Source organism: Etheostoma cragini, chromosome 22 (genome assembly GCF_013103735.1).
Source record: "Etheostoma cragini isolate CJK2018 chromosome 22, CSU_Ecrag_1.0, whole genome shotgun sequence".
NCBI classification, from domain to species: Eukaryota; Metazoa; Chordata; class Actinopteri; order Perciformes; family Percidae; genus Etheostoma; species Etheostoma cragini.
The window spans coordinates 366553-381712 of record NC_048428.1 but is presented as its reverse complement, the minus strand read 5'-3'; the positions used below and the strand labels follow the sequence as shown (position 1 = coordinate 381712).

The window sequence follows — 15160 nt, the reverse complement described above, 5'->3', positions numbered from 1 at the left end:
CTAGTAACTAAAGTAACTAGTAACTAAAGCTGTCAGATGAATGTAGTGGAGTAAAAAGTAGAATATTTCTCTCTGAAATGTAGCGGAGTAGAAATAGAAAGTGGCATGAAGAGAAAAGACTCAAGTACCTCAACATTGGTACTGGAGTACATGTACTTAGTTACATTCCACCACTGAATAGAGGAAATGGGTATTTGTTTTGAAATCAAAGGTTTTTGTCCACGTCTGGGTGACACACTGACCAGGGAAGACACTGTCCAGGTACCAGGCTAGCACAGCATACAGCACGGTGTCCAGGCCCATCATGCAGATGGAGGTGAGGAAGCTGAACTCATCCCCCTCCAGAGGGCTGGTCTGGATGTTGTCCCACTGCAGACCCACGCCCTGCTCTTCGTACCGGGACAGGTACTCCGTCCCAAAGCCAAAAGCCACTTGGGACACCAGACTCTGAGGGGAGAGCCAATAGTCATTCAACCATAGAAACTGAATTAACGTAACTCATTCAATATTTTAACCAACAATAGGACCATGAAGTGTAAATAACATAGACGGTGTCACTTTTACTCTAGAGCTTGATTTGTTAGAATGCTTTGGCTCTTGGGATCTAATAGGTATGTGTGGGAGGAGTCAAGAATTAAAGATTGTGAATACATCCTGTGCTGTATCTAAAATTCAATAATTACACTATATACAGTAGCTATGTTCTAATTTGAAGCATGCTTGCTTGATAGAGACAGATGCTGAGATGTGACCCACCACCGAGATCTTCATGTCCTTGGTGATGCGGTCTTGCCAGGCGAAGCAGAAGATGTGCGGGAGGTAAAGGGCAAAGTAAACTATGCCGCAGCAGGCAGCTGCCAGGTTGGCCTGGTTGAAGAAGACACTGAGGAGGAAGCATTGCATGATGGTAGCCGTAGTGAAGGTGAGCAAAAAAAGGAAGAGGATGATGCTGTTGCTGTAGTTCAGCACCCTACCTCCCTGTAGACCAGAGACAGAGAAACACAGTAATGCCTTTAATTAACATACACTAAATCTGCATAGGAGGATGACTCGTTGTTCATACGAGAAAACATACATACTGGGGACATAATTTATAGTTTAATTTATACTCTTTATTGGTCCCCTATAGGAATTTACACTATGTTGTTATTACACACAGGTCTGAAATACACACACGTGCTCAGGTCCTACATGCACTAATGGAGACATAACAGAGGGCTGCCAGTGCTGGACCAGTACCCTGAGCGGTTGAGGGGGGTTCGCCTTGCTCAAGAGCACCTTGGCAGTGCCCGGGAGGTGAATGGGCATCCATCCAGCTACCAGTCCACACTCCGAACTTTGGTCCGAACAGGGACTTGAACCAGCAACCCTCCCTACAGACTTAGCTACTGTTACCCCAAAGGGGATTAGGGATTAATGTAGATGGTGAGGGAAGTGAAAGATACACAATTTTACCAAAATATAGGAACCTGCGTATGTTGAAATAAGGGCTAATAAATACTACATTGGTGACATGCAATATAGACATTATTTGGGTAATCTTGGTATAAATCATTGCCATACAACTATGATCCAGTAGAGGTCACAACAGCCCATTTTACAACAACATGTCAGCTGAGCCACTTGTGACTTTTACAGTGGTACAAGTGTTAATTATTATCCAGCAAACCCATTCCTGCAAAGCTGTTGACATATTTCCCATGATGTCATGGTATTGATAGTTCCTTCATTAAGGATATATCAAGGGAAAACACCTGGTAATGATTAACAGTAAAACGGGACATTTCTATCCAGAGAAGTTAACATGTTTAGAGCCATGCATTGCATTCATGTGCTGTATACCAGTACTATATCAGTGTTCTGCCCACCAGGGCCCCAGCAGGTATGCTGTATAAGACAAACTGAATTGTGCAGGACTAAGGCTCTTTAGAAGCTTTTTCAAAAAGCCTTCCTTACTATTATAATTGCGGTGAGGAGAGCGGTGCTGGTGCCCATCATGAGAAAGCTGTCAATAAACCATGTGGACCAGATGACGCCGTTGGTGACCCCCATGGCCTTCAGGGTCTCCTTCAGGCGGAGTTCCTTCTCCAGAACAATACTCTTGACTATCATGGACACAGAGTAGACCCAGGCCAGTACCATGAAGATGGGGAAACAGCGGTTCAATGTCAGCATGAAGCTGGACAGAGAGGGGGACAGTGAAAGAAGATGGAAGAGAAGGACACAGTCATTGATACGGGAACCAGAAATGTGATTCTCAAAATAATTCTCAGCATTTACAACAAGATAACCACATAAAAGAAAAAACAGGAAAAATGTCTCATTTAAAACAAAGCCCATAGTTCTCTGCTTATGTGATTCTCTCATTCTATCATGTTTACCCCAAACAGAGAAGTTATGTGAGTAGCATCAAATGACTTCAAAATCAAATGAAAGAAAGTCAACAATTAATTCTGCTATGGCTGTTTAATTTGATTGACCTTTGTTTAAAGCTACTTACAGATCATCCACATAACAAGGGTAGGGCATCTGCTGTAGATAAACACCCAGTGGCCACTCCTTTCCAGTCTGAGTCTTGATGATACCATGCTCTATTATATCCTGGAGGTAAGCAAAGCCACCCCAAACATAGCGGAAGTCATCCATTGGATCGGCTCTGGGACCAGGGTCCCAATACCTGAACAATACACACATATTTAGTCTTTAAATGTATGACCAATAAACTAAACCCATCATTTACACTTGATTTGATTCTAACCTGTCTTTGACCTTATTGGTGCGCTCCACTGCATCAATATCCATACGGATCTTGAATTTAACATGAGGCGGGACATTGGTGGTCCAAGGATGCATATCTACAAAGACAAGGCCCGCCCAGAACTTGCTGTCCTCCAGCAGGTCCATGGCACGATAAGTGACGGCGTCCTCGTCAGGGACAGCCACAAACTTATCCAGGAGGACGCACTGAGAGAGGGAGAATGAACAAGAGAGAGAAAGGAGTCAGACAAGGATCACACCGGGGTAGGAATGGAACACCTGTGCTCTCTGTTTAACAGAATATTAGATTTCACTTTAAAAGGTAACTGCAAGACCACTTTCCTTTTATGTCACTAACTGGAACTAAGTAGTAATGTTACCTTTAGTTTCACATAAAGTACACTGTAGCATAACTGTAGCCAGAGGGGTAAAGACATAGGCGTCGTTTTCGGTAGATATGCGTACCTATTAGATTTTGTGATGAGTCATTTTGTACTTTTCTTGAAAACCTCAAGTTCAATTTAGTTACAAAAAATAAAGTTCATGACACATATAATTCTTGAGCGACAGATGTCTACAAATCTACAAAAATCTCTATCCCCCCCCAGGGCGGGCCCAGACACAGGCGCTCTGCTGCTCCGCTGGTGACACGCTTCTCCGTTCACACTGCAACAACTGTAACATTGTACCTGAAATGTAGACATTTTTATTCATTTACATTAGTCAGCCACATGACAGCGTCTTCCAAAACATGACCTCTTTGAAAGAGAAAACCAAAGGAATGCGTCATCGTACCCAGCACTTCTGGAAATGCACTCGCAAATGCGTCTCTGTCCCGACACATTTCAAACCAAACTGACGCCGTGGGTAAAATATCCAGGAATCAAAAGTACTTCTCAAAACCTTTTAGACACATTGCTAACATTGATACGTTAATCTAAATAACAACTGTTACAGTAGCTATCAATAAGGACACTGAGAACATGCTGATGTTAAGCAGGTAAAATGTCTGCCATGTTCACCATATACTTTAGTGTGCTATCATGCTAACATTTGCTAATTAGCACTAAAAGCAAACTTCAAGTGAGATTGGATACATTTAGATTTTGATCTGATTAAAATCTATCGTGAGGGGAACATAAATGTCCAAATTGCATCAGAAATAATCTAATTTTGCTGAAAGAGTTCAGCAAAAATGTAGACCTCATGGTGGCGCTAGAAAGGTCAGAGGATCCCAAAAGTCATTAGGATGAATATGAATGTCTGTACAAAGAGGTGTGCCCATCCATCCAGTAGATGTTTAACGGGATAAGTAGAAACTTTGACCTGCTGGTGCCGCTGCAGAACGTCAACATGGATTCAAACTCTCGAGACCATGAATGGTGTGAACGGTAATGCATTTCCATAATATTCTCTATATCTCGTTGAGATATTTTAGTCCGGACAAAAGTAGACTATAGTCTATAGACTGACATTGACAGTCCTAGCATTGGTGAAAAGCCCAAAGTTGCCAGTGTTGGCTCAAGTCACTACAAACCACGTGTTGCACCCACATTTGCCAAGAAGCTTCAGAAGTGGTTGTCTCTTCCCTGCAAAGCGAGTCTGATATAGCCATTCACTGTAGACTAATGAAAATAGAGAGGGACCTGATCCAAAAGGAAATACTCCCAAACAACAATTTACCCCTGGGATCCCATTTACAGATGCCCCCTGAAACCCAAAACATACACACAACTTACCAAGCAAACACAAGTCTGCATCCAAAATACATGCATATATGCATTTACAGACACAATGTACACTAAACACACCCAACAAATTATTCAGAGACCGGCCATTAATCTGCCCAGAAACACCCCCTAACACTGCAGCCCCACTGTGGTGAGACACACACGCATGCCAGCAACGTGCAGCCAACCAGCCATCAAGCCCACGGTCATTGTTGTCGCTTTATAAAGGATGGTGGATGGAGTGACAGCTGTAGCTAATCGGCCTCAATCGTTCCCACTCTCCCTGTCACACTCAAGTGCTGTAAGCTTTAAATTGGACAATAACAAAGAGCACCAACCATCCAACCAGCCATGCCACAAGGTGCCCCCCGTGTCACCCCGCAGTGTGGTAGGCCTCTCAACCCGATTAGCCTTCGCATGGAAAGGGGGGATTTCAAACTGCAATGGTCTACTAAATGCGCAGGGCCTTCACAAGAGAAGGTTTGTGATGTTTTTTTCTGTTTTTCTTTTACCCTCCACTCCATCTGCAGTAAACAAAAGAGACTCGACAGCTAGTTTGTTGCTCTGGCTCTCGCCCACCTGGGAAGATTTCCATGTCTCTGGACGGGCGGACAAATTGCAGAGCCAACTTATCTAAATGCTCACATCCCTTTGAGAGTGCTATTGGGCACATAGTAGTTAGCCAACTAAGGTATAGAAATCAACAAGACCTGGGCTTAATTGGATTATTTCATGAATGGGCCTGTCCTAGAACTTGACATCTCAGGTGAAGAGAAATGTGGAAAAACAGTTCACATTCCAGCTGTCGGAGCCCAATGAGAAATCCTGACACCTTATTTACATCTAAAAAGATTTGGAGCCCCCATCGACTTTTCAGTATAGTTCTGCATGCTGATACACATTCCTCAAAATCCAGGCAGTGGTATTTCTCGCCTTCTACAAGATGAAGCAAATGCTAGAACGATGTCTTTTAGTGATGTGAACTCACATCCCCATATTGGTTGAGCATCCGAATGACCCGGTCAGTGAGGTTGAAGATGTCTCGCCAGTCGAAGTCCGGCACGTCGGCTGGCCGGTCCTCTGGTGAGCCGTTGTACAGGAAGTTCAGGATGTGTTTGGAGGAGAACGGCGCCTCCTCTAGACTCCTGTCAATGAAATCCATCACCGACGGATTGCAGATGGTGTCCTGAAACAAAAGGAAGTAGGCTTCATTCACCCTTGGTGTTTTTCCTTTAAGGAAGATGTTGCTAAGACACCAGTAGGAACACAATAAACCTTCCATAACCCAATAAAACCCAAAAGGAAATAGGAAAGAAAAAGCACATGTGCAAAAAAAATCAACTTAACCAAAGCATTAACCCTGTTAACGCACAAACATAGTCTGTTATAGAACAGGCTAGAACAAAAAAGGTAGTTAAAGGGGAATTTCAATATTATTCAACCTGGACCCTTTGCCCCATGCATTTGTGTCTAAGTGACTAGTTGTGCTCCAGCTAAAAATAGATCCTGAGTCTTCTTGGCATACAGTGCCCCTTGCAGAGCATCAGGTCTGCAGTGACCATGTTAAGCGTGACACCTTCGAGCCAAAGAGGAGAAGAAATCCCATTTGCCTGAAGAAAAATGCTGTTCCGAGAGTGGAGAGCTGTAGACCGAGTGGAGGTAAGCTAATGCTATTAGCTAAAGTTGCAGTGTTGACCTAGCATCAGTGAGTTGCACACAAAAGCATGGCAGGATAATAGCAACTTCTCCATCTTTCCATAATGCAGTCCCTCCAGAAAAATTACGCGATTGCATAATTAAATGCATAATCAGCCAAAGTTTGCATATTCACGAGGAGCCGCATTTTTAACTATGTCGCGCTTTCGCCTCATAAATTGCTGATTTCCATGCAAAATGCAGGGCTTGCATGATTTCATAATCCCCACATTTTCGTTGCAAAAAAGTCCCATACAGTACATCTTAGCAGAAAGAGGAAAATGTTGCATTTACTTCACACAAGCAGACATTTTCCCTAGTTGCCATGGGAACGTTGTGAAGTGACATAATTACACAACCATAGTTTTTGCAAGTTCCCCAAAAACCTTTCTGAAAGGACTGATAATGTAGTCAGACACCTATGATAACAATTTTAGCCTGTCAGTGGGAATAAGTGGACGTACATTAACGGTTCGTAATTGCCCCATAGGATTAACTTGCAGCCCATGTCATGGTGTTCCAATAGCTACAACACAAAAAACATGGGAACATTGAAAAATACCAACGTTCCCCTTTAAGAGAAGGATAAGTGATAAAAATGATAAAACCAAATTTACTTTAAATGTGACATAATGAGAGTTTGAATGTAAGGGGTAAGCAAACAAGATCAAAAAATCAAATGATTTCAGCTCCCAATGATTTAGTTCATGGAGTTTTAAAAGGAAACTCTTATTAGTGTTCTGAATAAAAAAAAAAAAAAATAGGAAAAGTATAAAGGAAAATGTTACAGTTGTAGGTGTTTTTTAACTGTTGATTTATTGAACTTTTTCCACTGTTTTTTCAGTTGCATCTTTCCAGAAGTCTACGAGTAATCATGGTAAATCTTCTTAATTTTAATATTGGGCAAAACAATCGAGATTTCTTTTTTTCTAAAACTAAGCAGCCCTATTAGACGATAGATAGAAAAGGGAAAGAGATGGCATATTGATAAGGGTTTGTATTCAACTTTGTGAACTTCTGTGACCTCAGCAAAAATATTCAATGAGGAAAAGGAGGATTAAATGACATAATCAATCACCTCATTCAAAGGGACAACTGTTTGGTATTGGATGTCAGCTGAGTGCCAACACAAAGGTAGATCCAGTTCATATCTGCTGTATTAGGCACAGTAGGGCTGGTATGGATCAGCTGTTTGCTTAAAAGGTTTAAATGCAGTGATGTGCAAGCATCTTTTGCTCATTTGCTCTTCCAATATTTGGTTGCATATTAAAGGAGTTTTGACCACAGTCACATGATTTGGTGCCCTTACTTTATACATGTCCTCCTCACTGAGAGTGTACTGTTCAAACCTAATTATTCAGTCACACTACAGCATTTGCTGTCCTACCCGGATCATGTTGACTTGGACTCCATCTTGGAAAAAAGCCCAGATCTGAGGAGCCACTTCCTCCCAGGCCTTCCCCATCGTCCTCAGCCTCTCCAGTTCCTCAAATGTCATGTTTGCCTGCAGGAGAGATAGAAGTGTGTGTGTCCATGTGTATGTGTGTGACTGGTTGGTCTATCAAAATGAATGCACAAAAATCAGAAATATCATAACTAATGCAAATACAAACATTTTGCATTCATGTACAGAAGAAATAAAATCCTAGACTTCAAATCCACCCATGTATGCGCGTGCACATGTGTACAAGACATTTAGAATCTCACACGCCTTGTCGCAGTTCTTCTAATCTCCCGCTACATACCATTCCCACATGAAACTCCCTGTGAAAACAGGCTTTGCAAAGGCAACACACACATTCTCACACAGAGAATTCCCGCGGGCCCGTTCAGATAGCCAGCAAATGTGCAACAAATGCCCTCTGCTCCAAATCGCCAAATATTTACTGCACGCTTATCTTGAAACCCTGGCTGATGTGTAGGTACAGTGCTTTGTGTGGCAGATACCAAAGGCCGGCTTTTTCAGTATTCAGTCATGTGCAGCGGGGGATGAAAGCGCTCAAGAGTACACCCAATTAAACGCCTTCCTCTTGTGTGTGTCTGATTTTGGGTGACAATGGGGACAATGGAGCCGTGGTGACAATGGAGGCTGTTGGTGACAACTGGCCGAATGCATTGAATCCAAGTCAGGTTCCCACAAGTGAGTGCTTCCTCATCCCCCGAGGCAGTTTAAAACAGCAGGCAAGAGCAGGAGGAGGACCGGGAAGGGGGTTCTTCAAGGGGAATCTTGGAATTGGTCAAGATGTGGGTTATTCTGTGCCTAACTTAGCGTATCCCTAGATAAGTTGCAACAAAGTATGCACTTGTAGCTAGTTTTCCAAGTAGTATCTAAACTCAATAAAATACTTGTGTTGCCCTGACATACCCTCCACCGATGCATATTTGCCCCGATGGAAGCATACCAAGTAGTATGCTAAAGGGTCCAGACCCTCCCAATCATGGTGCCTTCAGTGATGCTTGACTCGTGGTTTTCATCAGCATGGCGAAGTCAGTTACACCATTTCAACAGATAATCTTTGATTTTTGTGATTTTCTTTTTTTCGTGACTTTCTTGTGAATTCCCTGGGTTAATTCTCTATTACACCGTTTATTAATGTCTATAATGCATTCTACAGTACACATAACGTGCTAATAATATGTGTACACATGATTGTAGCACTGTGTACATTTTTGAAAGAATCATAGTACATTCTAATTCTCATAGGTCGTATTATCCATATTGGGTATACAATTTGGGAGAAACATTACATTAGTGAAATGTGTACAGCTACTGGTAATATGTAAATAGTTTTAGGTAGCATATATAATTTAAGTCAATTGAGTTTTCTGGAGAAATAATACATGATCACTGAAATGCTCATATAGTTGTTCATCACCAAAAGGTTGTGTAAATATATGAGTACTCTTTTTCTGTTATGACCCATTAAAACTGTTTACTGTGTTGCACCGACCTAATAATATTCACTATACTTAAATCAAACCATGACCACTTAGTGACTTATAACCAGCTTGTTATTTCAAATGTAATCAAGTCACTTGAAGAACAACCACTTAGAATAATCCCATTAGAATGCATTATAACAGCAGTTCTATTATTCTTAACATCTATTCATAACATTAGAAGTAGTGGTGGCGGGGTGCAGGTAGGACCTGCATCGCTCATCTTTACACAAGAGCAGTCACATAAAGCGTGAAAACATATGAATGGTGCTTCACTTTGAGTTTCTCTGAAACACACTGATGCATGACAGGGTCAAAGGAAGAAAACAAAGAGCCTGTATGGAGGCCATGTTTGGGGTCCGCTGAAGTATAGGATTAACCCCTTAATCATCACTTGTTGCAATTAACATCCCAATCTACGGGAAGAGGGAACCAAAGAGGGCATTAAAGGTCAGGAAACAGGAAACATAAGTGTGCGTGTTTGCGTGTGCGTGTGTGTGTGTGTGTGTGTGTGTGTGATCACACGCCTTAAAGGGCAAACTCTTACTGCTGCTTACACAACACTGAAAAAAGCCATGGTGCCAGTCAACAGTGTGGTAATCACCCCAGCCGATCGGCCCGTGTTTTTCCATTGCAACCAAGCCATCCATGACTCCCCACCCCCCTACCCCACCCCCACGCCGAAGTGCTTTGACCAACACGTATCTACATCTAGATACAAAGGGCTGGACATGACATGAGGAAAGCTGATCCCCTTTATAGGGACTGTTCACTGCAGTAGGTCTGCTCGCCCCAAAGAAGCTCCAAGGCACGGATGTCCCGGAGTGACAGAGGTGTAAGATCAACCAAGTGGGAATTCAGTGCAGAAATCATCGAAGAGCTGCTCAGTTGGGAAAATCTTTGTCTTAGTAGATGCAACCTTTTTCTTTGTTCGATCGATGACACTGCCAACTACCCACTTCTCTCACTATCTAGCTAAATGTCTTTTCTAACAGAAACTTGATACAAGAATATTGTGTTACATGAATCAGCAACAGAGAGAGATAAAAATAAAATAATGTACTTGAAGAATGCTAAAAAATATCTCACTGGCTAGAATTTTGTATTAACCCTCATGTTGGCCCCATGTTGTTCTCATGTTGTCCTCATGTTGTCCTCATGTTGTCCTCATGTTGTCCTATATCAATGTTCTTTATAATTCCCCAAAATAACATGATTGATTCCACCCAACGCTCTTTGCCAAGTACAAATCTCTACTTTCATTAATTTTGAGGCGTCTTATTCAATTGTATAGCATTGTAAAACAAATTGAAGTGTTTTTGAAATAGTATTTAGTAAAAGTTGACATATTCCAGTCTGTGATTATCATCAACATCCATTCCTTTAATTTTAGTCTCAATAATTCCTAATTTCTGCTTTTCTAACTCAAACATTAGGTATAATTTCCTATAAAAGAGGTTTATTGAGCATAGATTCAAAAAATAACTAAAACTTAAGTTAATAAGTTAGTGTTAGATAGAGTTAAAAACGTCACAAAAGTGAAGAAAAAAAAATTTGAAAAAGGCGTCAAAAGTGTTGCTTTTCAATTTTGACGGGAAGACAGCACGAGGGTAAACAGGGTTAAGAGTTGTAGGACACCATGGTCCTACGCCATGCCTTGGATAGAAGCATCCACACAGTGCTTACGTTGCGTATGATCTGCCTGACGGCAGGCGAGTCGGGGGCGTAGAGGATCCGTCCCATCACCATGGGCTTGACGGAGTTCCACACAATCCTGGTGGCGGGGTTGGACTCCAGCTCTTTCATCACATCATTGCAGAAAGGAGCTGCAAGGAACAACAAGACATGGGAAACGGTTACATTGTTTCTATGCTCATCCAAATTCCCTATGTAGCACACTGGGGGGGTGACGATTGGTGAAAAGGAAAATAAACAGTTTTCCAGCCATCCATCTTGAAAGAAGGAATTCCTGATAGAAGGAAAACGTTTGCTCCTACAGTAAATGACGCATTTCCCGAAAGGGCCATAATGTACAAGCCATAACAGGATTAGGAAATGGCTTTATGGTGACTATACTAGTTTTTTTTGGGGGGGGGCTTTTTCCCTTTTCATTTCACAGTGACAGAAAAAGTGGGAGAGAGATGGGGGATGACACGCAGCAAAGGAGCGCAGGTCCGATTCCTACCTGGACCGCTGCAAAGAACTCAGCCTACATGGGGTGCACACCTTATTGGGGGGGCTAGAGGTCGCCCCAGGGATTTTACTAGATTAAGATCTACATCAATTTAACATTCGCTTTTTTCCATATGGCCTGAATTTCTACTAAATTGCATTCAAAGGTTAGGGTTTTCAGATATCCTCCCAACTATCAGAAGTGGGACTGAAATCCCCCTTGGCCGAGTTGTTAAAGTTATAGTGGAGAATCCAGTGAGTTCGTCATACTACAGCACCTCTGGAGAGGCACTGATTTTAAACAAAAAATCTAAGGTCCCATGGCACTAAATTTCCCTTTACAAGATTTTAAACATTAATAAGCGTCCCCCCAGCCTGCCTATGGCCCCCCAGTGGCTAGAAATGGTGATAGGTGTAAATCAAGCCCTGGGTATCCTGCTCTGCCTTTTAGAATATGAAAGCTCAGATGGGCCGATCTGGAATCTAGCCCCTTATGAGGTCATAAGGAGCAAGATTCCAGATCGGCCCATCTGAGCTTTCATTTGGAATTCTGGTACAGTATTAGGGGACCACTAAGGTCTATATAAAAGAGACTTCAGATACAGTAATAGAGACCACTAAGGTCTATATAAAAGAGACTTCAGATAAAGTGTTAGGGACCACTAAGGTCTATATAAAAGAGACTTCAGATACAGTATTAGGGGACCACTAAGGTCTATATAAAAGAGACTTCAGATACAGTATTAGAGACCACTAAGGTCTACATAAAAGCCTCCAAAGAGCACCATGTCCTGAGACCTTTAAAGTCCAACAGACAGCTCCAACAGCCTGCTCTAATATCTGTCATACCAGTATGTGGTCTACTCACTGGTGCTGTTGTCGTATGTGTGGTGGCCCCGTGTCCTGCCGCTGCTGATGCCCAGGAAGGCTTTGTAGTTATTGTCCTCGTACCAGTTAAAGGAAGTGACTCGGGAGAAGGCGCCCTCAGTGTAGCCACACACCAGGCTGGAGGCGGCGGCCATCACCTGCCTGAAGGACAGATCATTCTGGAAGAGAGGAGTCAGGAGCTGGAGAAGCTCCCTGGAGCTATTCCTCTGGTACAGCTGTGGAGAGATGGGAAAGGAGAAGAGAGATTTAATAAGAAAAGAGTTGGCTTGAGATGTAACACAACACAACAGTTGTGATGTTAGAGACACAACACCTGCACTACCTGATAATGCAGTTTCTCTTCCTGTTTTTTATAACATTGTAAAACAAATGGAAGTGTTTTTCGCTTTTTTCGAATGTTTGAAACTACGTAACACTAACTTATTAACTTTAGTTTTACAGTTATTTTTGGAATTTATGGTCAATAAACCTCATTTATAGGAAATTATACCTAATGTTTGAGTTAGAAAAGCAGAAATTAGGAATTATTGAGACTAAAATTAAAGGAATGGATGTTGATGATAATCACAGACTGGAATATGTCAACTTTTACTAAATACTATTTCAAAAATACTTCCATTTGTTTTACAATGCTATAAAATTTAAGAAGACGCCTCAAAATTAATGAAAGTAGAGATTTGTACTTGGCAAAGAGCGTTGGGTGGAATCAATCATGTTAATTTGGGTTATTAAAAAGAACACTGATACAGGAAATGGGTCGATTTGACCCTAACCCAACATGAGGGTTAAATGAGGTTTATTGACCAAAAACAACTGTAGAACTACAGTTAATAAGTTAGTGTTACGTAACGCCAAAAAAGTGCCAAACACTAAAAAAAGTGTCAAAAGTATTGAAAAAGGGACAAAACCGTGAGAACTAGTTAAAAACCTCGACAGAAAGCATCAACAAAAGGGCTGATTTTCATCGTGACAGGAAGACAGCACGAGTGTTAACCCTTTCCACCTGTTCAGCAGCAGTGTTCTTTCCATTGGGATGGTCCCGTGGACATGATGGATCGGTTCTGGATTTAGCCTTCCACATACGCACTAAATGACCCCCCCCCCTACTTTCTGTGTTTGCGTAACAACCCAGGCGAGAGGAAGCAACTGTTTCCTGACAGCTAAGTATAGCAGGGCGGGGAACCTTCGCCTAGACTGGATCAGGTCTCACCTCTCGCAGTCTGTCTGAGACGGCCGAGACGACCCGGACCCACAGCTGAATCTCAACACCTCCAGAGTGGTTGTCGAGCACAAGAGGAAGCTGGAGAGAAACACAAAAGCATTTTTTATTATGAAAAGTTTTCTCAAAATTAACACCACATTTCCCATAAACCCTGACACACAGGACGTTCCTAGCGTCCCCCTTCCTGGCGTCACTCGGTTTGTTTTGATCAGTGAGAAGGATAAGATGATACCCGCCTTGATAAAGTCCAGTATGCAATCTGCAAGGTTTCAAGTTTAAAGTATTCAAATTCCTAGTGAACATGAATTGTATTTTGTGCCATAAAGCACCATGTCTTTGTGCTCTAAAGGATGCCGTGACATGGACATTATATTCGTGGACAAGAGAGAAACACCTGGAAATTACCGTCATCGTCAATAAGTTTTATGCTTTATGTCTGCTGGGCACTACTTTCTCTTGAGGATTGGCCAAAGATCTCCTAGCCAGCTCACAACACAGTAGGCTAAAGGTTCCAGGAAGCAGCGCGAGGCCAAGACACAGAACTGCCAGGTCCACGTCCGCCGCTATTACAAATATAGATTCAGCCTATCAGTGAGCAGTGAGCACAGACAGAGATTCCCAACTTCCTCAAGAGTTTGCTTGACAACAACAATGGCACGTCCTGCAAAGCACTTTATCTTTGAGGGCAATCAAACCACTATCTTCAAGACAGTCTAGTCCATTCTTATTTTTCCAAACCTCCGCTGTCCACTTGTCATTGTCCATCTCAATCTGCACTTTATACACTAAACCCAATTCAATCATGTGGATTAAATGAGGACATTTATCTTCAAAAACAATAATGAAACGATGGCAAAAAGCAGGTTAGCACAAGACAGAGACAGACAGAGACAAACAGAGACAGACAGAGACGGACAGAGACGGACTAATCCCACTTGGCCCAGTCCCATGTGAGTGTGCCTGAATGAAGATGAGGCCGAGTTCAGCCATTGTTGCTGTGTGTCTGTCTCATTGTGACCCATGTGATCTCTAAGTGCCTTGAACACTAAAGAGAGGTGTGTCTCTTTACTAAGCCAGTTACACAGAGGCCATGTCCTCGGGATCAGCTGATGCTCCCAGCTGTTCCACTCCTCCCGGACCTATTCCAAGCATGTTGGTTGAGAACATCACACTCCTGATTAAGTCTCTAAACATGACCCTGCTAAAGGGTCACAAGGTCTCCCCGTCTATTTCTTCCACTAAGTCTTCCTTTTAGTTTGAACTGGCCAGTTGTTTGCTGTATTTTATACTATAATCCAATTATTTGTAGTCACAGATAATGGTTGGGATTTGTTATAGTATTAATGCTGTACTATACTGAGAATGCTGTACTGTTGAATACTTCATGTACTTTAGACACAAAGCCGACTTGCCTACTTTCCCTGAGAAACATTTGTCCCATCCTGGGAGTTATACTCATAAAACATCCGACCAGCTGTTGACTGTTTGGCTCCTGACCTCACCGCTGTGTGGCAGGCCTGTGGGGGCTCGTTACCTTCGATCCAGGTGTGTCCAGCTGTTGTTTAAGCACAAACTGCTGATGTGAAGTCACACATAGGCTGAAACCATGACATAATACACTGAACGCACTAAACATGAGCTGTATGACAATATCATTCAAATATGTCTACTCTAAAACTCAAATCTAGACCATGAAAACATTGTTTTACACTATTATTAGTCTATTAAAGCCTAAATAAGTTTCTTTCAATTTGCA

The 15160-nt window shown here is 42.2% G+C and overlaps 1 protein-coding gene across 1 annotated transcript in view; it reads right to left on the bottom strand.

The window, feature by feature from the left end:
* LOC117937873 (retinal-specific phospholipid-transporting ATPase ABCA4-like) overlaps positions 1 to 15160 on the bottom strand; it is a 39992-nt gene that overhangs the window by 18489 nt on the left and 6343 nt on the right. Inside the window, exons 8-17 of the mRNA XM_034862119.1 lie at positions 13393 to 13482; positions 12163 to 12397; positions 10809 to 10948; positions 7570 to 7686; positions 5476 to 5673; positions 2759 to 2964; positions 2501 to 2677; positions 1957 to 2179; positions 757 to 978; positions 243 to 447 (exon numbers count right to left, since the gene is read on the bottom strand). Of these exons, the coding sequence (XP_034718010.1) occupies positions 243 to 447; positions 757 to 978; positions 1957 to 2179; positions 2501 to 2677; positions 2759 to 2964; positions 5476 to 5673; positions 7570 to 7686; positions 10809 to 10948; positions 12163 to 12397; positions 13393 to 13482 (1813 nt within the window). The remainder of the gene's footprint in view (positions 1 to 242; positions 448 to 756; positions 979 to 1956; positions 2180 to 2500; positions 2678 to 2758; positions 2965 to 5475; positions 5674 to 7569; positions 7687 to 10808; positions 10949 to 12162; positions 12398 to 13392; positions 13483 to 15160) is intronic.